Source organism: Cyprinus carpio, chromosome A4 (assembly GCF_018340385.1).
Source record: "Cyprinus carpio isolate SPL01 chromosome A4, ASM1834038v1, whole genome shotgun sequence".
Taxonomy (NCBI): Eukaryota; Metazoa; Chordata; class Actinopteri; order Cypriniformes; family Cyprinidae; genus Cyprinus; species Cyprinus carpio.
In genome coordinates, this window is record NC_056575.1 from 13,136,751 (window position 1) to 13,161,985 (window position 25,235).

Sequence of the window (25,235 nt, forward strand, 5' to 3'; positions counted from 1 at the left end):
AGTAGAAACGACTACAGATTGAAGCAGATATCAGCCTGAACTGCAGAGAGCACACCGAGATCCACATATTCACTCTTACAAACAGAAGATAAAAAGCATCAATAAACTCCACTTTGTTCTGCTACCGTCCCTTGATTCAGCTTCAGATATCCTTGATATGAGTTTCAAAGCAATGAAATATTCAGGTGCACTATAGAAAACCTTTGTTTTGTCTTAAAAGGATGGGAGTCATAAGAATTACATTTATGGTATTTTCATGGTGCATGTTTGTCCAAGCTTGACAGTATAAATCTATTTTTAGGGTATGGAAAAAGCAATTATATATCCATGAAAAGTATTTAACCAACTTACCCAATTAAGTAATCAGTTGTAATAATGTTAAAAAAAAATAAATAATAATAATTAAAATAAATGTACAAAAAATGTTTAAAACCATGCTAATAAGATACCTTAACATGAACAGTTAAAAATAGATTTTGGAAGTTTATTTTTTTATTTATTTATTTTTTTACAGTGACATTACACAAAATTATACGGAATATGATTTTCTTATTCGTTTTTGTTAATGTACATTAGAGTGTTCCGTTAACCTTATTAGTTCCTTTTTTATTGCATTATTTTACTTATTATTATGTTGGTTATTTTAAGACACTTTAAGTTTGTATGACCCAGTGAACCACTTGTATTATTATGTTGGTTATTTTAAGACACTTTTTAAGACACTAAGTTTATTTCTAAGGTTATTTTAGGTTATACATTAGCGTCCCGAGTTTTGTAACTCATAAATACTTTCCACCACATCAAACTTCAAATTCAGTGTTTCTCTTGAGAAAGTAAGTCAAATGGTTTTGGCTTAACTAATACTTTAAACAAAGCAACAGAACATTCAGTGTGCAGAAAGAGCTAAGATGGAATGACTACATCAAATGCTTGCAGTCAAACTGGTTACACTCATAGCCAGGCTGCAGGGAAACACAATCGGTGGCCTATAAGATACAGACAGAGAGAAGGAGAAAAATACTGTGTTATCAGATCAGTGAGTTCAGAAACCTTTTAATATCTGACAACACATTCTGCAGCACTTCACCATTACTAATACATACAATACTGTGTTATCAGATCAGTGAGTTCAGAAACCTTTTAATATCTGCTTTCAGATTCAATTTTTACTTTATTTAAAATCTGACTCAACCCTAAAATCTTGCATAAGGCTGAAATCACATTCAAAAGCTGCATTTATTAATCCAAAAAGAATTTACCAACACAAAAACAATGTCACACCACAAAAGAAAATCATCAGAACAAAATGAAAAAAAACATGTAGAAAATATGAGAATCATGTGGAACCAAATTTATAAGTACAGAGACAAATCTCATTCTTATGAACTCAGTTCCAGCACATTAATACTTAAAAATCACAACAGCAGGACAAACAGAGCAAAAATCTGAAAATCCCATGACTGCTGTACTTCAAATATGCATGAACGGCCACATTCGGTTGAAAAAAGAGGCCACTGGCAGAGTTTATGACATGCTACAGTTTGAGCATGTGTGTGGTGAGGAGAAATCTCTAATGCAACTCGACCACAGCAGCTCTCCCAGAGGAGCTCAGCCGCCCAGAGTGTGTCCTGCCTGTCAAACACACAATTAATTATTCAGCGAGAGAGAGAGAGAGAGAGAGAGAGAGAGAGAGAGAGGAGAGAGAGAGAGAGAGAGAGAGAGGAAATAGAGATGACATAAAGAAAAGAGAGAGAGAGATTGTTGGCTACACTGATCAGCAACACAGAACAAATTAGAGAGAGCGAGAAAGATGTAGAGATGGAAATAGAGATGACCTTAAGTAATGATATTGGGATGTGCGGCTTATGTGATGGCAGAACTCCACATTGCTGTTTGCCCGTGCAAAACTCGCCAACATGATGAGGGTTGCATGGGTGGTTGCCAGAGTTTTGCTATACAGTTGCTTACAAGCACAAGTCAAAAGGGTCCACATCAAAGCCTCTATAGTATTTTGTGTAGAGTTGCACCAGTCATTTGTTAAAGCTTAATTAAATTAGAATGTTTAGTTTACACTAAGAACCACGCTTCTATTTCCCATATACTAAATGGTGCAAAGCAAGACTTAGCTAGAAGGCTGTAAGCTCTCTGTAAAGCGTAGTCATATATGATATAAAGTGTGCATTTTAGTTTATCTTGTTATTGTTGAGGGTTCAAACTTAACCAGTCAATGCTACTTGAATATAGTACAATATACTATAATTATAATAATAAACAACAATACTGTCTTAGTGATCATTACCACCACAACTGTGTCAAGTTTTTACTTAAGCACAGCTGGTGCAACCTGGTAACATGACTTTATTTCTTAGGAGAATGGGAAAACTAAGTTTGAACAAGTGGATAACACAGAGATGCATATGATAACATAACCAGACATAAATTACTCAAGTGCTAAAGATTGTAAGCCAACTCACAGACCATGTGTATGAGCGAGACTAAATACACTGAGACACACTCAGACTGAGATACGGGGGTGTCTGTGTGTAAGACATAGTTTTGAACAAAAAGGTCATTTGTTGAGTTTGGACGATCTGTGAGAGGCAGCTGGGGTGGCACGCGTGAGGATGAGTCATGACTGTGTCCGAGCAGCTCGCTCTCTTCAAACTGCCATGCTTGAGTTTCTGCATGTGCTGCCATCAGCAGGCCTCTTTCCCATCACTTTACTGTATGAATGCACACACACACACACACACACACGCACACACAACCGCCTCTGCCCTACTCCACTAAAGCAAGAGATGGACAGGAAGAGAAAGAAATAAACCAAATCTATTATCTTTAATCAAGTTTAACAAAAAAAAGAAAGCATCTATACACATGCAAAGCGTGTGTAAGTGTACTGCAGAACACACGCCATTCTAAGACTCTGATTGGCCAAGGAGTTTTCACAGTGACCAATCTCCCCATTTGTGGTAAAAACAGTGACTATTACAATAAAATGCATTCAATTCTGTAGAGGATACTTAGACTAACAGACTATAGATCTGGAGGGCATAAAATTGTCTGAACCTGACAGCCAAAATAATAATAATAATTTTTAGTAAGATCAATGTGATCATTGCAAATCTGAGCGCGGCACAAATCACATGGGTGGATAACCAATCTTATGCCCCAGTGTGAATAGTTTTATATTACGGTATGAGTACAAATCCAAATACATTAAATTATATTTGAATAATCGTGATAATGCCTATTTCATGCTTATGCCTAATTAAATATAATTTTATTAATTAAATATATAATTATTATTAGGTCAGGAAGCAGGATACTACTCCTGTCCACATTTGCCAACTTCAATAGATTAAAACTGACCAATTTTGATTCATTTCTATATTAAATCAACTATATCAAAGCACAAACACTTGCAGATGCTTTTGTTCTTTCTGTAGCAGCTTGCTATATGTGCTTTAAGAAATCTTAAGCCTACAGTCTTAATTCCACTTGGTGGAAACCTCAGAAGCAGGAGAGGTGTGTGTGGAAGAAACATGCAGCCTGTCATGCCAGTTTAATTATGTGCTTCAGATCATGAGAGATTAGAGCCAGATTGAGAGAGGAACAACTTTCAGGATGCAGCTTAAAGTGGGCAATATAAACACAGCAGCCTTCCATGGCACACGCAGATGCACGTATGGAGAGTGGGACTAAAATAAAAAAATTAAGGGAAAACAAAAGCACTGATGTTCTTTGCACTCCTTCACACAAAGCCTGAAATATTGTGCAGATTAGTCTGATTTGTTATTTGGATACAAGGTTGATTCTTTTATCACCTTGCATCCAAAAAATTTAACTGAAGTATCTATTTTTTATTTTTCTTTAAAGAATGATGACTTTTTTTGAATGAGAACAACCGTTTTATCATGTTGTTGAATGCATCATACTTGACATGTTTCCCACACCATTTGGCCAATACATTTCATAAATTTTAAATTAGCAGATAATACTTATATTTTAATAAATCTTTCTTTTTTTTAATATTATATATTTTAATAGATTATATAAAACTTAAAATATTTAAAAAAAAACAGAAAATATATTCACCACAAATTAGAATCTACAAACTTTTATATTCACTGCAGAAAATGTTTATGAAATGTAAAAACCTATTATCAAAAACATTGAAAGGTGACAGAAATAACATTTTTCTATACACATTACATTTTAAACATAATGTTATATATTCAGGATTCACTGTAGAAATTGTTCTTTGTGGTGGCACACAAAAAAAAAAAAAAAAAAAAAAAAAAAACTCCACAATACTTTAATATAACCTTGAATATAAATGGGAAACCTGCAATCTTAAAAGCACACAAATGTATGATTGCAGGTCCTATATCTACTGTCCATGAAGATGGACTGGTACTCCGACACACAAATGAAGCTTCACACTTTGAGTGGATCACAGCCCACTCTTTTCCTCAAGAATGTCTGTTTCCCATAACAGCCAAGGCTTTGTTTCACTGTGGGCGATGGAGATCATTAGGACTCCATCTTTTTTATTTTCCCTGCTTCTTGGTGCTTTTGTAATTCTCAGTAGGTTCCTGTGTCCAGTCTCTCTGTAAAGTGCAGGTTAAAGCTAGGCTCTTAAAAAAGCTCCTCTCATTAGGCCCGGCTGCACTGCCAGCCTCATTCACACAACATTAATGGAAACGGCACCCGCACAGCATCAAGCACCCTGAGGACAAGGTAAGAATAGTGTGCAATCGTGTGATTGAATCATCACATCTGCGGTTCCTCAATTTGGACATGTAATTTCTGTGACCATTATTCATAGAGTAACCGAAAAATCCAGATAGCCCTTCTCTGAATGTAAGACCGAAATAGGAAAGCTGGTTTCTAATGGGTGTTTGAGTATCTCAAGTGAAGTAAGACAGCAGCAAAGAGTCAGATCAGGAAAAAAAATGGGCAGATAGTTGTCACAAAATGACCGTCGAGACCAAACATCGCAGGCACTGTCATGTCAACTACAGAAATGTAATGTCTAGAAACAGCTTGTGGAGACTAAAGCGACAGAAACAGGCTGTAAATGACAGGAGCAGATATGAAAGGGCCTTACCTCTCTCTGAAGAACTAGCTCTTTGGTGAAAAACGTGGCTTCTTCACTGTACGGCTCTGCCACCTGCATCCCACCTGGCATGTTTCGAGACCCTCGGGGACACTCGATACCTGCACACACAAACATAGTGAAGGTGAGCTTTGAAAAAAAAAAATCCCCTGTGCACATCTGTTACATCCATTTTTTTGAGTGCATTAAATGCTCACCTTTTTGCTTGGTTTGATTATTCAACAACTTATTTGTGCGACATTCAAAAATACTTCCATAATGTAATACAATGTTTAAATAAGACAGTATAAATTTTTTAATCGAAAACTATTAGAAAAGTATTTAAAAAGTGCATGTTTCTGCTTATGACCAACTATTGTTATAATGAAACATAAATAAAAAGCGAATAAACATCCTACATTTTTCATCTAATAGAAAAGCTTGTGAAAACATGAGGTTGCTATCATTTTATTTTTATTTCAGTTAATTAAATTTATGGCTCTATTGATTGGAGATGGAAAAAAAATGTTGAACATTGCAAAAATCTGAAAAATGGCTCCTGCAGACCTTTGTCTCACAATGCTCTTTGTAAAATGATCGACGTGTACTATTATTAACAAACAAAACTAAACCTCAAGCACAGAAAAACAGAGGATTTGCTTATTAGCCTTACACAACAATACAATTCATCATGTAATTCTGCAATGAATGAACCATAACAAAAAAAAAATATATATATATATTAAGATGATGATACAAAAGATACAGGATAACAAGGTCATAACTCGTTATCTTAACAGAAGCCCCCCCCACCTAAAAAACCCACCACCACCAACAACAACAAAACACAAGTAGTAGCCAATCGGCATTATCCACCTCTGAGAAAGAAAAGGAAAAAAAAGAAAAGAAAAAATGACTGAAACATCTCAATTATTTGGTAATTGTTAGTAAATAGTCCCAAAATTAGCATTTAAATTGTTCTGGGCATCCGTTCTGCTCAAAGGAAGAACAATTTCTGACAATAACAGGAGAGTTTTAGGGGATGGACGTTTGTAAACTGGTTGAAGAGCACATAAGAGCAACACTGCATGAGAAACAAGACTGAAAAAACTATTAGGAACGAATCTGTCTCAAGTGAGCTGATCAGAATGCTGGTCTCAAAAGCACAGAGCCGTCTTAAAAATTGCACCTTGACAAGCTCTTGGTCAAATACCAGCTTTATCTGCTTTGAATAAAACCGGTCTACCAAACCTTGACCTCTTTGTTAAAGAAATCAGTTTATACAGATCTGCGTATAAACATTATCTACAGCGCGGCTGCTATAGGCACTCATCCAACAGCATTCAGAAAATGAGAACAGCCGATGAAATTGCAGCCTTGGAAAGAGGAATATTTGAAAAAAGCTCCAAGGTTATGATAAAAATGTCTCAAACTGTTTTTTTCTTCTGTTTCCTAGCAGCTCTAAATGAAAGGAGCTGTGTGTATAAGTGATTTTCTCTTGAACAGACGTAATGACTTCTAACAGTCAACGGCTCCTTCCGTGCTCCTGAAAAATGGCGTTTCTCTGCAGGGCACAGGGGTTCAATACGCATACTGAACAAAACACAGCAGTTCAAACCTGCTCAACCCTGAATTCCTCAATTAGAATGGAACAACTGTTAGCCTCGCTGATTCAGAGATGTCACAGTGCGTGCACAGACGTCCATTTCAAGAAAATGTTTGGAAGGTTTTTTTGTTTGGTACGTGTTATGAGATGAAAATATTTACTCAGACCAAAGAACTGCACTGACGAGATGGAAGAAAAAAAAAAAAGATAGAAACCTGTTCCAGGATCAGTCTGTGCCAATTAGGCTGACTGTGATCATTTCCGACAGTGAGAAATTTGATCCTAGAATGGATGTGTCAATGCAAAAACATTTTTTGCATAAAACAGAAACGTAAATAAAGAACATGTTCACCAGAATTCCCTTGTATCTAATAGAAAACAGACAAATATAAAAAAAACAAACATTTAAAATAAAAAAAAAAACATTTAAAATAAAACAAAAAAAGTCTGAATATACATGTATCAAAAAGGAATGTAATAGTTTACTTATGGACTCAACAAACAGGATTAGAATGTAATTTAGATGCTCAACCCAAAGAAATGGTGCATTCTCCTATAGTACAGAGCTGCCCTTGTATATGGAACTCTTATATCTCCAGTGCAGTTCAGAGTGTTAGCAGGAGATAAAGTGTGTGTTTCTTCTGAGATATTTAGACGAGCAGAAGATCAGAAAGCACCTCAGTATTCCACAGCCACAATTACAGCTGCTGAAATATTCAGTGATTTCTGTGAGGAGACTGCAGCAGAGTTCCCGGGGAGAGAACCGACACAATTACTTGCTCACTCGCTCACTCTCCCCCTTTTGGTTCCCAATATCACAGTTCTTCACAGGAGACTTAGAACATGACAGGGAAGGAAGAGAGAGATTTTATATCCAGGCTGCAAGGGGTTGTCAAAAATAACTCTACTCTGGTACCAGGCTTACACTTAAAGAAACAATACCAGAACTTCCACAGTACTAGAAGTACACAACATATAGAATGCTATGTCTTAAGTGTGTACTCTAGCATTCAAAAAAGTTTGGGCACGGTTAGATTTTTTTATTTTTATTTTATTTATGTTTTCAAATATCAATAAGTCTCTTAAGCTCAGCAAAGCTGCATTTATTTGATCAGAAATACAATAATAACAGTAACGGTAAAATATTTCAATTTAAAATAACTTTTCAATTGTAAAATGTAATAATGCAATTTTTTCCTTTGATGGCAAAGCTGAATTTCCAGCTACAAAGTTTATTAGTTATTTTTTTCGATGACTTGTTTAATTATTTGCATAAAATAATGACAGTTATTTTTACTTTAACTGAAAAATGCCTAAATGGCATTGGTTCTCATTTCCTTTGCTCAAATTTAACTCAAAGTGGATGTTTAAAAGCATTCTTGTCTTTGCCACACTATGTCTTCCCAGGATATGCATGCATTCAAATCCAAACCAAAAATCACTCTCCTGCCCGTGCCAGAAGATGGAGAGGTTTAATAAGAATGTCTGAAAGGCACATGGTTAAACACAGCCTATCACCAATAACACACAAAGAATCTCCAATGGTGCTAGTGTATTCCTAAAATATCTGCTGCAAATGACACATGTCTGCAACCTTTCTGCATCCAAGACCCGATTCTGACAGCTCCATCTTTTATGCAGGAAGAGAATGACTTTCTGAGATGAAACCTTTGCTTTTCAGGCTCTCTCTCAAATTCACACACACCTAGGTTATGAGTGTTTTGTCAGATTGATATTTTCTGACAATCCCTCCTGATGTAATATACAGTAAAACATCAAATTACATCATAAGTTGTTCCCTGTATCCATCACACACGCACAGCGAGTAGAACATCCGGAACATTCTGTTACAGAGGACGCTGCTGGCTGCTCCCACAGAGGGAGAGAAGGAAATCAAGAGAAGACAAGAAAAGATTTAAAAGAGGACAACTGAAGACAGGAACACTGTGTCTAATAACTTCAAGTGCAGTCCTAATAAAGGCCTGACAGTAGTAGGCAGCTTACTGTTTGTGTCTGCAGAGGGGCTTTTGACTGCAGGGGTTTTTTGCACCGAAAAAATTCACACTGAGAATGGCTCAAATTTTCATTAACTGCTGCTATGGCTTATGTTACTTTTGTTTATGTGAAATGCCCATTTATGAAGCCACAACAATAAATATTGTGCTGTTGGTTGATGGGAGTATTGGTCTTATTTTGGGGACGGCCCTTCAGCAAGTAACTAACCACCAAGAATACCCTAGTAAATGTATGTGTGTGTGTGTGTGTGTGTGTGTGTGTGTGTGTGTGTGTGTGTGTGCGCGTGCGTGTGTGCGTGTGTGTGTGTGTGTGTGTGTGAATAGGCCTTAAAAAGTAAACTCAGTACTTTTCCCCGCCTTAAAAATAAGTTTTGCACAAAGAAATATATAGAACTTCTGACAAAAACCAAAAGTTCTTCAAAAAAAGCTCAGACCAGTCCAATTGTAGCCAGTTATACACCAGCATAAACCATCACCAATGCATGGAAATTTGGGATTAAATCCAAAAATGTCCAAGATTAACATTCTGAAACCACTGGGATAATTAAAAGTTAGCAAAACTAAAATTTGCTGAGTGCAATCTACATGCAATCGTCCCAATCAAGACAATCATCCACACATTCCAGAAAAACATGATTTTACATTAAACACTCATATTTTCTCCATATATTTTTTCACTTCTGCCTGAGGAAATGGTGGAGCTCTGAACTCTTTCTCTATCTAGATGCATGACTAAAGCCAGCCAAGGCCGTACCTTAAAAGCAGGAGATTTGGCACTAAAGACAAAAGAAACCCAGAAAATATGGTGCTCTGTAAAAGTATTCCGAGGCCTTCAACTGCCCTAGCAGAGAGAGAACAGCGCATGTTAGTAATACAAAAAAATATCGTATTACTTTTCCTCAAGAGAATCGCCAACAAAGTGCAGCACTCAGACAAGACTTTCTCTTGCCTGAAAAACAGATGACACACTTTCAGCGTAGCGATATGTTCTGTAATGTGATGTACAGAGTGATGCCCTGCATCACTGCGGCTCCTTTATGACAGGGTCACTCTTCATCATGACATTAACATCAGTGCATTCACCATCATCACTGCCAAAACAATGAGACAGCACTAGAACTTTGAGTGAAAATTGTTTGCATCTGAGAAAAGTGTGTGTGTGTGTGTTTGAGTGAGTGTGTGTGAGTGAGTGAGTGAGTGTGTGTGAGAGAGAGAGAGAGAGACAGAAAAAGAGAGAGAGAGAGAGAGAGAGAGAGAGAGAGAGAGAGAGAGAGAGAGAGAGAGAGAGAGAGAGAGAGAGAGAGAGAGAGAGAGAGAGAGAGATCCTGTCTCTTCAAATGGAAATGTCTGGACTTATATAACCAGGCACAGTTTAGAGTTCGGAAACCAATTTATCACTATGCTCACCCACATGAGAGGGATAGAGGGGAAGGATTGAGTAGTCTCCCATTTTATCTTGAAATACTTAAAGCAGCTTTGAGGTGTGGTGGAACACACACACACACACACACACACACACACACTCACCATTTTAAAAAACACTACCGTTAAAAAATGTGCTGTTTTTGAAAGAACTCACCAAGGTTGCATTTATTTGATCAAAATGCAATAAAAACACTACTATTGTGAAATATGACAACTTAAAATAACAGTTTTTTTTTTTAATATAAAACCTACTTTTTTTTTTTTAGAACAAAGTAAAAACTAAAACAGCATTTATTTGAAATAAAGATGTTTAGTAACAATATTAATGTGTTTATTTGATCTATTTAATGTGACATTGCTGTATAAAAGTTTTAATTTCTTTCACGAATAAATCTTACTGACCTCACACTTTGGAAAGGTAGCATAAATATTAATGCACATAAATAATGTAATAAGCTGCGAAATGAACACCTGCATGCTGACATGAACTAAACTAAAATTACTTTAAATTTTATATTTTAAATTATAGACAAAGTAAACCCACAAAATGAAGCGCTGATGCATTCGATGACGACAAGAGAAATAGAATTGAAAATAGTTGCATGCTGGACTAGAACCCGAATACCATGAAAGAGCACCACAGCTCAGTGTGTCTGAGCACATATGGGGTTTGACATGAGACCAATTTCTCAAAATCATCAAAGCATAAAACTCCCACCATGTATCCAACTTGCAAGTACACGCACAGGACCGCAAGCTGGCCTGCTCTGGAGCACCCGAGCTTTGAGCAGCTCATCAAAGTTACATCAGGCCCAGAGACGCCCTTAAGAGGGAAGATCCCCCCTGCCAATGTCCTGTCTCACACACACCTCTGTCGAAACACACCACTTTGATGTCTGCTTCAAACCACTCCTCCCTCTTTCGTTCCAAGTGAAGATGACTGTCTTCCCTCTTTCACACTTTCTCTTGCTCTTTATAGTAAGGCAGGAAGGACGGACACTGTTGGGGGGGGGGGGCTCTCTGTTCTAAAAATCAAACAAGTGAACTTTCCTTCTGATCGCTGCTCAGGAGGGCAAGGAGAGGAGGAAGGCACACCTCAGGACACTGAGATGAGCAGCTGGCAGTACACTCGTACACACACGTGAAAAACAGAAGTCAGTAGTACCAGAAAGTATCTGGACACTTTTTTGATGTATGAATTTCTCTGCAATTTATATATATTCCATCCACCAGTGTTTTTAATGTTATTACAGATCAGTTTTGTTAAGCATTTTTAAATATTTGCGTTTTTAACTTTGGCAGCCCTGAAATAGTAAAAGTTTAAACTTGAAATTTACAAGAGCTACGTATAAGAGTAAAACAAAACACTAAACTAAATTGAAAAAAAAAAAAATAGAAAAACTGTAAATTCACCTAACATCAACAATATGCACACACACACAAGATTTTAGTTGTTTGCTCAGTTTGCTTAAAATAAGCTAAAACAACACAAATCTTTATTTTTTTTATTTTTTTTTACCCAGTAGTCATTTGCACTCAGTTTTATTAAGTTAAATTAAATTAAATTAAATTGGTAAATGATTAAGTTAACTAAAACCATTTGTGTTGGGGCTACATGAACCATTTACGCTGCACTGACTGAAACTGGGCAGTGGAGTTCTAGCTCCCAGCATGCTTTGCATAGGAGAATAGATGTTGAAATGAAGTGTTGTTTAATGTGTTTTAGAAAAGGGAAAGATCTATAAAAGTTTGTTGTTGAGTTATATTTGACATTTAAAAGTTTGTCATGTCGATTTTTGAAGTTACCATTATGCTGAAGTGTAGACCTTGTGGTTAGGCTATGAGCTGTAACTGTGCTAATGTGATGAATTTTTTTTCATTTAATCATGAATGAAATGCTACAAAAGTTTTACTTAGCATGTGAAGAAGTGTTATGTTGGTTATTATTCTTATAAGAGCAAATAAAATATTTTATATTCTATAAACTCTTTTTAATGATCAAAATAACTAAACATTAAACACTTAAACACTAACAGGTGTTCCCATTTTCATAAAAATGCAGAAAACTCACACAAGGGCACCAGAGAGAGAGTTTTAAGTTACAGTATGTTCACATAGAGTACAAGAACTCTTATTGGAAATCTATTTTGTCAGAAAAGTTTGGTTGTCTTCTATTCTATTAATGGTTAAAGTAAGAAATGTCTAATATTAATATATTGACATTTACAAATTCATTCCCTGCTTATGTTTTCCACATGAAACTGTAGCAACACATTAGGCCTGCTTCGACATCTGTTGAAGCGCCACGACACAGCGAGCCACAATGATATTGCTCGTTCTGTAGGAAAAGATGCATTTAAACAGGAAAATAAGAATTTTCTGCCCTTTTAACGCGGTAACCTTTGTTGGCGCGCCTGTGGGTGGAGAGGCTTTCACCATAGCAACACTAATAGGGAACTGTGTGCTGTAATGGAGGGTTGAGTGACAGGAAGCATGCCTGTCTTTCTCTCCTTCTCTTTCGTCGGGGCTTTGGCATTGCCTGACCTTTCAACCACTGAAGGCAGAGGGTCCTGTTGATTGGATGGCTGTCTTCTGTGGTCTAATTTAGTAGTGAGAAAATACAATAAACAAACACATTCACACACTTATAAAAAAACCCACATCCTATTTGGATGCACACTTGTTTAATTACATCTAAATGAGGATACATCAATGCCTTCTGTTATTTTTAAATAAAGCTTATTATGAATTGATATAAACAAAAAAAATAAGATTCTGCTATATTTGCTCCACGATTGTTTTCAAACTAAAACATTTAAACTTGATTATAATCAAAAAAATAATAAAAAAATAAATAAAAAAAAAACTTAAAAATAACTAGTAGTTAGATATTCCAAATAAAATGCAATTTTCACCAAAGAATGTGGAGACTGTGGTGAGAAATTGACTTAGTTTCTATTTTGATGCATTATCAGCTGAATATAGTTAGCAGACAAATAAAACAAACTAGTGAGTAAAAGAAAAGAGCTTTAAGAGATTTTCATTTCTAAAGGTCCACAAAGTCAAAAGTGCAAAAAGTTGCTCAGTTACGGCATCTACTATAGCCAAATCTTGTCCCCTTGGATCCACACAGATATTAGACTTCAACATGCAACCATAAAAATCATAAAATCAGAGTGCAGAGGAAGGCCTGCAGGTAATCAAACAATCTACACTGGTGAGTTTATGGCGCAATGCCTGTATGTCGTAAAGTCAATAAACCCTTGAACTGCTGAAGCTTTCATATGTGCTGTAGCACATTTCACAGCCCCTGGTGCTGTCAGTCTTTTCCTTTTTCTGAAAGAAAAATGGCTTCCATAAACACTCAAACAAGACTAGAAACATCAGAAAGAGCTGTGCCAGGAGACCAGATCCCAAAGTGTCTGCGACTGTGAAAAATGGGGATCATTTTCAACACAAACCAAAAACTATCAGCTGAATCTGACTCATAAACCCTCAAACAAACTGCTTCACGAAACATCCCAGCCTACATGATCAAATCACACATAAACGAGAAAAAAAGATGAGGCAAACAGGAAGAAACTCATCTGAAAAAAAAAGAATCATTTCAGAAAATAAGAAAAAGTAGAGCGATTAAAAGTAGAGCGGTTTTCTGTCCAAAATCTCTCACAGGAAGAAACCGAAAACAAATTAATTACAAAAGGAACAAATGGAGGAAGGAAAACACAAGACACACTCAGGAACAAATGACCAAATTAATTGAAATATCTCCAATGGCGATATGCACAATTAAGCACGGTGGGGGTGGAGGGTGTTTGTTCTCTGTTGGAGAAAGAAGAGACAAATAAATGGAAGGATGGGGGGAATGGATGCAGAAATAGATGGGTGTCTCTCTTCTCTGTATTCAGGGTGAATAATTAGACCGGATGGTGAGAGGACAGAAATAAACTCCTCAGAAAAAAACACAAATCAGTCAGCAGCTTGTTCTGAGTGATATGGAGAGAGGTTGAGGGCTGGGTTGGAAGGGCACTGATGTCCATCAGGAAGAAATTGAGCGACCACAAGAAAGAGACAAACTATTTATGTAGTCTAATGAAGCTTGAATGTTTGTGCATGCTATATACAATTCCCATGTTGTACAAATAAATAAAAAAAATGGCCAAAATGCCGCCCTCCACTGATCCAATATAGATTTGATTGGTCAGAATAAGTTTTTTCTTTCTGGTATCCAGTTAAAGACGCTAAAAAGTGTTTTCTGATGTAGATTAAGAGTTTAGGGGTTATCCCACAGACAACAAATATGCCAATACTCAAAAATATAAGGAATACATTACTTTTTTATTATAATAGGAAATAAAATGTCAAATTCAGTAACAATGCTTTTGGTTTTATTTAACATGTCAACACTTAAGAACCCATCCAAACGTCACTTATATATATATATATATACATACATACATACATACATACATATATATATAAAGCCTTATTAATGTTAGTTAATAAAAATGCAATTATTCAATAACCATTCATAGTGCATTACTGTTAAGGTACAATTTTGATTGTAAAAATGTATTAGTACCATATCATTCAAAAGCTTGATGCCAGTATGATTTTTTTTTTTTTTATAAAATTAATAAACTTATTCAGCAAAGACCAATTAAAGTGATCAAAGGTGGCAGTAAAGATGTTACAAAAATGTTACAAAAAGTTTGAATTCAAATAAATGCAGTTTTTGTAATTTTCTATTCAAAGAATCAATAAAAATCTATTTTCACAAATATATTAAGGTGCACAACTGTTTTCAACAGAGATAATAAATGTTACTAAACTGATTTCGAAAGGATCATGTGTCACTGAAAATGCAGCAATGGCTGCTGAAAATTAGCCATCACATGAATCAATTACATTTTAATTTTAAATTAAATTAGAAAATAGTCATTTAATTTGTAATAATTTCACAATTTTTACTTTAACTTTTATTTCTGATCAAGTAAATGCAGCCTTGACTACTTACAACATTAAAAATCTTACAAAGTCCAAACTTTTGAATTGTAGAGTGAATGCTAAAATTAACGTGTTTATAAAAATGTTTAAAATGTTACTGATAACTAAAAACGCTAAATCACAAGTCTAGTCAAGTCAAGTCAAGTCTGCTTTATTGTCAATTCTTCCACATGTACAGTACATACATACAGAGAATCGAAATTGCGTTACTCTCAGACCCCCGGTGCATACAGATAACACTAACAGTAGAGCCTAAAAATCTAGATCAAATATAAAATATAAGATAAAACTATACAATAAGGGAATGTAAAAAAAGACATAATAGAAAAAATAAAATAAAAATAAGGTTAAATAAAAGCAGCGCAAGGCACATGGCAGATAGAGTGCAAACCAGTGAACAAACAGTGCAGATAAAAAGATTTTTAGTGCATAAAAAAATTACTTATTCAGTCTGATTTAAAAGTGACAGGGCTCAAGAGCAGTTATTTTATTAAACTGACTGATGAGGTGGTAGAATGATGTCAGTTCCATGGTGAATGAGTGAATGAGGTAGTGAGCAGACCACTGCTGCACAAAGTGACTGGTGCATGACATCGTATGTTAGAGGGAGGGGGGGTGGAAAGACCTGGAGATGTGGGACCTGGGGGGGGGGGGGGGGGGGGGTGGTGGTTCATAGTTCAGTGGTGCCTGAGGCAGAAGAGGGACGGGGGGGGCAAGTTGGGGAGCGAGTTCAGCTTCCTGACAGCCTGATGGATGAAGCTGTCATTCAGTCTGCTGGTACTGGCCTGGAGACTCCGCAGTCTCCCCCCCTGATGGCAGCAGACTGAAGAAGCTGTGTGACGGGTGAGTGGGATCACCTGCAATGCAGAGGGCTTTTCGAGTGAGACGGGTTCCATAAATGTCCTGGAGGGAGGGGAGAGAGACACCAATGATCTTCTCAGCTGCTCTCACTATGCGTTGCAGAGTCTTGCCGGCAGGACGCGTTGCAGGCGCCATACCACACAGTGATGCAGCTGGTCAGAATGCTCTCGATGGTGCCTCTGTAGAAGGTGTACATGATGGGGGGTGGGGCTCTGGCTCTCCTCAGTTTGCGGAGGAAGTAGAGACGCTGTTGTAATTTCTTGGCCAGTGCTGCAGTGTTGTCGGACCAGGAGAGGTCCTCTGTGATGTGCACACCCAGGAACTTGGTGCTGCTCACTCTCTCCATAGTCGCACCGTTGATGATCAGAGGAACATGCTGAGTGTGCGCTCTCCTGAAGTCAACAACAATCTCCTTCGTCTTCTCCACGTTCAGAGAGAGATTGTTGTCACTGCACCACCCGGCCAGGCGGCTCACCTCGCTCCTGTAGTTTGTCTCATCTCTGTTGCTAATGAGACCCACCACAGTCGTGTCATCCGCAAACTTAATGAAGAGGTTGGAGTTGTGTGACGGTGTGCAGTCGTGGGTCAGCAGAGTGAAGAGGAGGGGGCTCAGCACACATCGTTGGGGGGCCCCAGTGATCAGTGTGATGGTGCTGGATGTGTTGCTGCCGACACGTACTGCCTGAGGTCTTCCAGTCAGAAAGTCCAACAGCCAGTTGCACAGCGAAGTGTTGAGCCCCAGCTCGACCAGTTTGTGAATGAGCTGTTGAGGGATGATTGTGTTGAATGCTGAACTGAAGTCTATGAACAGCATTCTGACGTATGAGTCTTTTTTCTCTAGATGTGTGAGTGCTGAGTGCAGGGTAGTTGAGATGGCATCATCGGTCGACCGGTTGGACCGATATGCAAACTGGAATGGGTCCAGGGAGGGGGGGAGGGCAGACTTGATGTGGTGCATGACTAGCCGTTCGAAGAACTTCATGAGGATGGGAGTAAGTGCAACAGGACGGTAGTCATTGAAGCAGGATGGAGATGGCTTCTTCGGGTCTGGAATGATGGTGGTAGCTTTGAAGCATGTGGGAACCAACAGCCTGACTAAGTGAGATGTTGAAAATGTCTGTGAAGACATCAGTGAGTTCTGCTGCACAGTCTCTCAGTACACGCCCAGGAATGTTGTCAGGACCCGGAGCTTTGCGTGCATTGATCCTGCTGAAGGATCTCCTCACGCTGTCCGGGGTCAGCATCATCACCTGGTCACTGGGAGGAGGTGGAGTCTTCTGTGCAGTGGAGCTGTTTTGTGCCTCAAAGCGAGCGAAGAAGGTGTTCAGCTCGTTCAGCAGAGAGATGTTGCTGTCACAGGTCCGCTGTGGGGGCTTGTAGTCCGTAATGGTCTGTATCCCCTGCCACAGGCTCCGAGTGTCTCTGCTGTCGCTGAAAACGATAGGCTATCCTCCTGGAGTACTGTCTCTTAGCCTCTCTGATAGGTTGTTTGTTCTCAGGCCCCCCTCGTCTCCAGCTCTGAAGGCAGCGTTCCGCGTCTCCAGGAGTCTGTAGACTTCCCCTGTCATCCACGGCTTCTGGTTGGCCCGGACAGTAATGGTTTTTGTGACTGTTACATCCTCAATACACTTGGTGATGTAGGCAGTGACAGTCTCCGAGTACTCCTGGAGGTCAGTGGAGTTATTGTAAGTGGCAGCCTGCTTAAACATATTCCAGGCAGTTGTATCAAAGCAGTCCTGAAGAGCGTCAGACGACCCTTCTGGCCACACTTGAATCTGTTTCTGAACTGGTTTGGTGACTTTAACGAGCGGTCTGTATGCAGGCATTAGCATGACAGTGATGTGGTCTGAGGCACCGAGGTGGGGGAGGGGGAGGGCTTTGTAAGCTCCTCTCTGTGTGGTGTAAACAAAGTCTAAAATGTTGTTACCTCGTGTTGGAAAGTTAATGTGTTGGTGTATTTTTGGAAACACACTCTTTAAGTCAGCATGGTTGAAATCCCCAGCTATGATGAGAAAAGCATTGGGGTGTGCTGTCTGCTGCTCGCTGATGTGCTGGTACAGTTCATTTAGTGCATCGTTCCTGTTGCTGTTGCTGTTGTTCGGGGGGGAATGTAAACCGATACGAGCAGTATGGCAGTATATTCCCTCGGCAGATAGAACGGCCGGCACTTAATAATCATGAACTCCACCAGGGGTGAGCAGTGTTTGCAGATCACAACAGCATCGCGGCACCATGCGTCATTGATGTAAACACAAAGCCCCCCGCCGCGGGTTTTTCCTCCCGCGCGACGCGAGCTCTGTCTGCTCGATAGCACGTCAGCTGGTCGAGCTGAATGGCGCAGTCCGGAACGCTGTCGCTGAGCCATGTTTCCGTGAATACAAACACACACAACAGTCTCTTACAGTCCTCTGAGTTGAACGTAGTAATCGGATGTAGTCCAGTTTATTGTCCAAAGAGCGTAAGTTAGCCAGTACGATGGTGGGGATAGATGGCTTGTGTGGGTTAGCCGTTAGCCTAGCCCGGATACCTCCGCGCTTACCCCTCTTCTGCTTCCTCTCACGCCGCTTGTGGCGCCTCCGCTGTGGGCGAGATGCAGTAGTGGGGGGTCAGTGATGATGTAGGCCTCCGGAGTAGTCCGAGGGCCCGCAGCTGTTCTGCGTGCGCGGAGTTTAACTCTAAAAATGCGGTTCTGCCGACATCCAGCAGAAACTCACGACTGTATGTGCGCTTAAAGACAGGTAGATGCGATGACGACGTACAAAAACACTGCGACTCACAAGACAAAAAACACGAAAACACCGCTCTGTCAGGACAGAGAGAAGCCGCTGCGTGTGGACGCGCCGCCATCTTGGTTTGGTTACATAAAAAATGTCAACACACTGGCGAAATGTGCTTGCGGGAAAGGCAATTGGCTATGTACAGAGTGCTGATTAGAGGTCAAAGGTCAATCCACCACCTTCCCTGATGTGCAGCAGTGATATCTGTACCTGCCCAGATACTTTCACACAAGCATGTCCACATGTGTTCCACATAGAGAGGGCGAGGACACTCAAGGAGAAGAACAGATGCTGAATAGCAAGACCTCACAGCCAGCCAATGTGACACTTAACCTTCCATCAGATTGAGCCCTTCAGATCCCCATCTTGCCTTGGGGAGGTCAGAGGCTTAGACAAAACACCTGCACAAAGATCAGCTTTGCAGACCTCCCAGAAAACACCAGCCTCTGCAGGTCAGAGGGGAAGGACAGAAGCTATTCAGTCTCAAAACTCCACTAGCAGAGCATCTTGAGAAAGAAACGCCTTCCACAAAAAGCATCTCACTGTCAAGCTTCAGGCAAGGAAATGTGAAGACACACTTTCATATAGTGCGTGAAGCGTGTATGAATTATTAAAGTAATAGTTCTCACAAAAATGAAAATTCTGTCATCATTTATTCACCATCATGTCTTTCAATACCTGTATGACTTTTTCATCCATGGAACACAAAACGAGTTAATTATAACAATTTTAGAAGTCTAAGTCATTTTCCCCCCTCCTTTTCCCCCACAGTGAAAGTGAATGGTGATATTAGTCGGCAAGCAACATTTCAAGGCAAGATTTTCAGTGAATAGCTTTTCAGTCTTTCAGTGGTGTTAAAAGTAATAAAGTGAGTCATATGAAGCATTTTCATGGTGCTTTTTTTGGAGCTTTACAAACCCTGGTCACCAACCACTTTCATTGTATGCATGAAAGCAAAACTTCTATGTTGTATCACAGGGGAAAAAATGGCTAACAAAATTAGAAAATTATGACAGAACTGTATTTTTTTTAGGTGACCTCTTCCTTGAAATGTTAGAGAACTGAACAAAATAGAAAGTTATAGACTGGTGATGCAACAGCGGTCAGCTCCACACTGTGGTCGTTATGTGGTCACAGATGGTGGCGTCGTTGACAGGCCCAGGCAGACGAACACTTACCAGCGAGCAGGAAGGTGATGAGACATGTTTCTTTGGGCATGTAGAGCTTGAGTCTAGAGCCACTGAACACGTACTCCACCACAGCCTCAGAGCGGCCTGCTCTCTGCAGGAATGGCAAGAACTGTTTCGCCTTCTGTGTCTCCTATGCGAAAAACAGAGAAAGGAAGAAAAAAAAAATAAGTAAAAGTATCAGAGATGGAAAAAAAACATAAATAGTTATTTGTCAAGGATATTTAATTTTATATTTGTTATGTATTTTTATTGTAATTTTTACTTGTTATATGCACATTATTTGTTACATGCATTTTTTTTACTTGTTATATACGTCTAAATTTGTTATGGATACTTAATTTTATATTTGTTATGCATTTTTTTTTTTACCTGTTATATGCTCATTATCTCTATATGGATAAAATAATAGCACTATTGCACTAAAATAGCACCCTTATTTTTTGCACCAAATTTTTGAAATATGCCTTCAATGGCTACCTCAGCTGGTTTCTTTACATTCGTTTAGATACTTTGATTTGTAATTCAAATGTGGACTAGAAGAACAACAGGCCAAGTGGAAGATAACCATTTGTGACACTGTGAGCAACTATGGGTGTATGGCAGCTCTATTTCTAGAGTGTCCTGGACAAGGGTGTACTTTTAGAAGTGAGACTGGCCATCTCTCTTTGTTTGACAGGTGAGGTTTGGTATGTAACAGGGACACTTCAGATTTCACTTTAAATATGCTTCCTGTGACTCAGCACACCAGGGCCGCCTACTGCAGCTGGAAATACTGCCATGACCCAAACAAAGAAAAAGAAACCAAAAGAGAAAGGAAGAGAATGAGGGAATCTTGTTTCTGGACGAGAAATGAGAATGTTACCGTTTGAGAGTGACACTTGTCTCTCACTCGAAATGCCTCCTACACAAACTTGGGTATATATAACATGCTGAAAAAGTTTGCAGACAGCTGCCATACACTCCATTAAAACCTGAGGAGCTCATTCATAAAAGCAGAGATGAGAGAGAGGAAGGAGAGAATTGAGGAGAGGTGAACAGGAAGTCAGCGGCTGCTAAAATCCAAATTCTTCAAACAACTAAAATCAAGCCTGTCACCCAGTTTACAAGCAGTAAAATCTTAATTTGGTAAGGCACTCAAACAGGATTCACCTAAAAACAACTTCAAAGCTATGACCATGATGACTTTAAATGTGGAAAGGCTATGTTTATAGGGGGAATTCATTATTTTAATGGGCAGGGCCATAATGCAGCAATAAATCAGCTGTCATAGGACATCAAAGATTTTAGAGAGTATTCTGGGATATAGAAGACACTTGTAAAGACATTCAACATTAAGAACATACTGTCATAGGTCATGCTCAGGCCCAAACAAATTATTTTTTGCATTTTCACACTGATATTTGGGTTTCATTTTTGATTTTGAAGTCTGTTGAATGAATTTAAACACAGAAAAATGCACAAAATAATTAGTCAAAATATTTAAGAAAACAGTTAAAGTATAAATATTTAAGATAAAAACAAATCAAAGAACTACAAAATACTTAAGGTGAATATAATCAAATAAGCCGAAAATATTATTATTATTATTATTGAGATGATTACAATGAAATAAGCCAACATATTTAAGATGAAAAATAAAATAAGCCAAAATATTTAAAACAAACTTGCTAAACTATTTCATTTTCAAAAAATAAGCAACAAGAAACAATTGGATGAATGTAATGCAAAAAAAAAATAATAAAAAACCAAATTGACCTTTTACTCTATGGCCACTTTCAGTTTATTTGAACTGTGCTGTCCAGCCTGCAGATATCACTGTGTTCTGCTGCAATAACTTGCTCAGAGTCACAGTAAAAACTCATATTTAGCCTAAGTTGTAAGCTCATGAAAGACTCTTATGAGCCAGTTCTGTTAACGAACAGTTCAACAAGACAGGCTAACCGTTTGAACCAGTCTAAAAACACCATGTATAATTTACAGCTTTAGCAGAGATAATATATTTTGGACATGCAAGCAAAATGGACATAATGACTGAAATACATCCATACGAATTGAAATCAAATAGCAATTGAAACAAATAAAATTTAAAGTTCACACCAATACACAAATAGGGATATGACGATAAATCGAATCGTGGATCGATTCTGCAATTTTCCTAATGCATCGCGATTCACTCTGGAATCGATTCTGAGCTTAGTTTTTAACAGCAGATGACACTGCATGCTTTAGAAACAGCCGTACTTTGCTTGCTTCCAGTTCCTTACACACACCACTTGAGTCTAAGATAAACATTCATAAAGTTCGAAAAGGTTGAAGCAAATTACAAGAGTGTTCACAATGGGCTGTGTTTACATTAATCTGGTGTCATAAAAGCATAAAAGCCGAGGTGCAAGTACATTTAATCACTCACATTACTCATACGAACGCACAAACGCTCTTCTTCGTAAGCATTTAAGTGTGCAGTTAAAAACTAGCCTAGAGCGCCATCTGCTGTTAAAAAAAAGCTCAGAATCGATTAAATTGCGATGGATTCCGAAAACCGCAGAATCGATCCACGAATCGATTTATCATCACACCATTATACACAAACTTACCCCCGAAATGTCTGCTACCCTGTGAATGGGCACTTCTTTCTTGCTGTGAAGTCCTTTGCCATTCTTTATCGCCCTGCAATGATTCAAGCATTGTGTTAGAATCTAAATTTTTAGGACAGGCTCCCAGAACAGAAAACCATTTCTGCCCCACCCTGAGAAACCAACCCTTAAACAAACCCACCCATTCATCCATCCTTTATGCCACAAAAGAGCCAACAAATCACATTTATAGGCCAGTAGTTCTTGTGCATTACACATGGGAACGTATACAGTGTCTTTTGTGTGCATCTGAGTGCTCGATCAGTGCAATAGTGGTTGCTGAGTGTTGACGCCTGCAGATTACAGTAGATACAGGAGGAGTGAGGGATGTGTCTTTGGCCTCTTTAAGGCAGATGGATCTGTGGCTGTAGCCTCCCTGGTGTCCAATCACATTAAGTGAAAAATAGAGGAAGGGAGAGAGAGCTTGTTCTGAGGTTGATTTCTCAGAGGATGTAGGGTAATGACCAGCAATCTCTACTAAAAATAAATTCGAGGCCTGCAAACCCCCCACCTCCATCTCCGCTGGCTCGACGGGGAAGAATTACCCAGAGAGCATAGGACAAGAAAATACGGGAGATGTGTGTGAATGCATGTGCATTTTCGAGAGCAACACCAAAAGTGAAGAATAGAAAAGGAAAAGAAAGAGCTGCAGATAAGAAGCAGCGAGTCTCTTACTCTCGAGAGTCACAGCATCTAACGCCGACCACATGATCCAAATCTCTTTTTGTGCAATACACCACCCTTGAAACCTCTACAATCGCAAATGTATAGAATTATATTAGTGGACAAAGAATAAAAGAGCAATGCTTTTGTGCTGGTGGTTGAGGTATAAGCTCTGGGACTGATATTGCCCCCATGAAATGAGAGCTAACCAGACAAGCCATGACTTACTGCACAGAACAAAATGGCTTCATTTCACAGACGGCTTCTCCTCAATGTGTGGGAATATGGCCCACATTTGCTAGCCGGCGGTTTTATTTTAGTGTTTTGACTCACCTTGCCTCTGCTGCCAAGAGCTCGTCATAATGGGAAGATCTTTGATCGTCGTCCTGACGATATCTGATCACTGTGGCAAGACCTTTACTGATCAAAGCCTCAGCAATGTTTCTACAAAGAGATTAAAACAGAGAATCAGATGTTTTTTTCCAAGATGCCTTGCAACACTTTACGCACAAACAGATTTTATGTATATGAAACACACAAGTGTTTTCTTTAAACACACACATGGGGCTGAGAAAAATAATGTGTTTATTTCTGCAATTATTATTCGCTGTTTAATGCATTAAATAATTAATGCAATTAACAGCATCCATTAAAAAAATCACTAAATATAGCCATCAGTTTTAGTATTGGTATATGTGATACTGGCCTTCATTAAATTCACTAGCACAAAAAAAAAGCCATTAAACAAATATTTAAAATACTGTATTTGTTGTTTCCCCATTCAATTTGGAGATTCCATGTGAAAATATATGCTTACAAATATTCATGTTAGGTCTGACTGATTACATAAATCTGTTATTATTTTAAATCGATTAACACCCCACATACATTATTTTCCCCTGATCAATTTATACTGCAACTATTTTGGGATAGTCTATAATTATACAGGCTTCAATTTGCACACTGTTTATAGGACAGCATTGACTGAGATAATGCCTAATTTGCAGAGCTGAAACATAATTGATCACAACAAGCAAGACTAGTGCCCTGCAAGCAAAGTGGCAAAAGCATTTCTCATTGCCATTTTTCAACACAGATATTGCCTTCAGCAAGCAGCTCACATTCCCCTATTGCAGAGCACAGCAAACATGAGCAAGAACCATACTGTTCAAGTTTTAGTAATAAAACCAAAGAGCAAAGACATGAATTAATGCAAACAACACTTTTTATTTTTGTGGTAAACAGTTTCAGCTAGATCTCAATGGGATCCTCTCTTTAAAAACAAACAGTCCACAGATCAGAGCCAAAAAATACAATAGGAAAAGAAACTTTCAAGGACTGTTTATGCTAAGTAATAGAACCAAAAAATAATAATGCAAAAGTTGATAAATATACTATGTCAGTCCTATTTCACAATGCTCTCAAAAATCAAATGTTTACTGAAAAGTAACCTATTGCATCAGACTGAAAGACTGTCTATGCTGCCGTGAATTTTTACAGATCTACGATCAGTTCAGGCTCTTAAAATATTTATAGCACTATGGGAAAACCTGGAAAGGGCTGATTCTGAATCAGCAAAGAGTTAAGATGTGGCAAAGCAGCTGAGCCCTCAGGCGATGTGACCACCTGTTACCCACAATGCTCTAATGCCAAGCACTGGGGCATGGTTGGGTAATCACAGCCTGAGGGGCAATACCACCCCAGACTCATGTGCCTGGCCTCAATTACCCTAACAAGGGACAGTGTGCTAGATCACACATCCACATCAAGACAGCGAACAAGAATCATTTGAATTCATAGAGGAGACATAAAGGGTAATAAAGAATTCACCAGCCCCAATTCTAAGTGTGAGAAGATTGTTAGAGAGGGTCAAGAAACATTCAGCTTTCATTTATGGTTTCTTTCATTTCTTAGTAACGTGTCTTTTACTCTTGGTTGTCAACTAAGACAACTCACA

At 38.6% G+C, this 25,235-nt stretch overlaps 1 protein-coding gene across 1 annotated transcript in view; it reads right to left on the reverse strand.

Moving 5' to 3' along the window:
• LOC109096473 (staphylococcal nuclease domain-containing protein 1) overlaps window positions 1-25,235 on the reverse strand; it is a 151,878-nt gene that overhangs the window by 91,337 nt on the left and 35,306 nt on the right. Inside the window, exons 13-16 of the mRNA XM_042741495.1 lie at window positions 23,612-23,722; window positions 22,577-22,649; window positions 19,971-20,112; window positions 5,114-5,223 (exon numbers count right to left, since the gene is read on the reverse strand). Coding sequence (XP_042597429.1) covers window positions 5,114-5,223; window positions 19,971-20,112; window positions 22,577-22,649; window positions 23,612-23,722 — 436 coding nt within the window. The remainder of the gene's footprint in view (window positions 1-5,113; window positions 5,224-19,970; window positions 20,113-22,576; window positions 22,650-23,611; window positions 23,723-25,235) is intronic.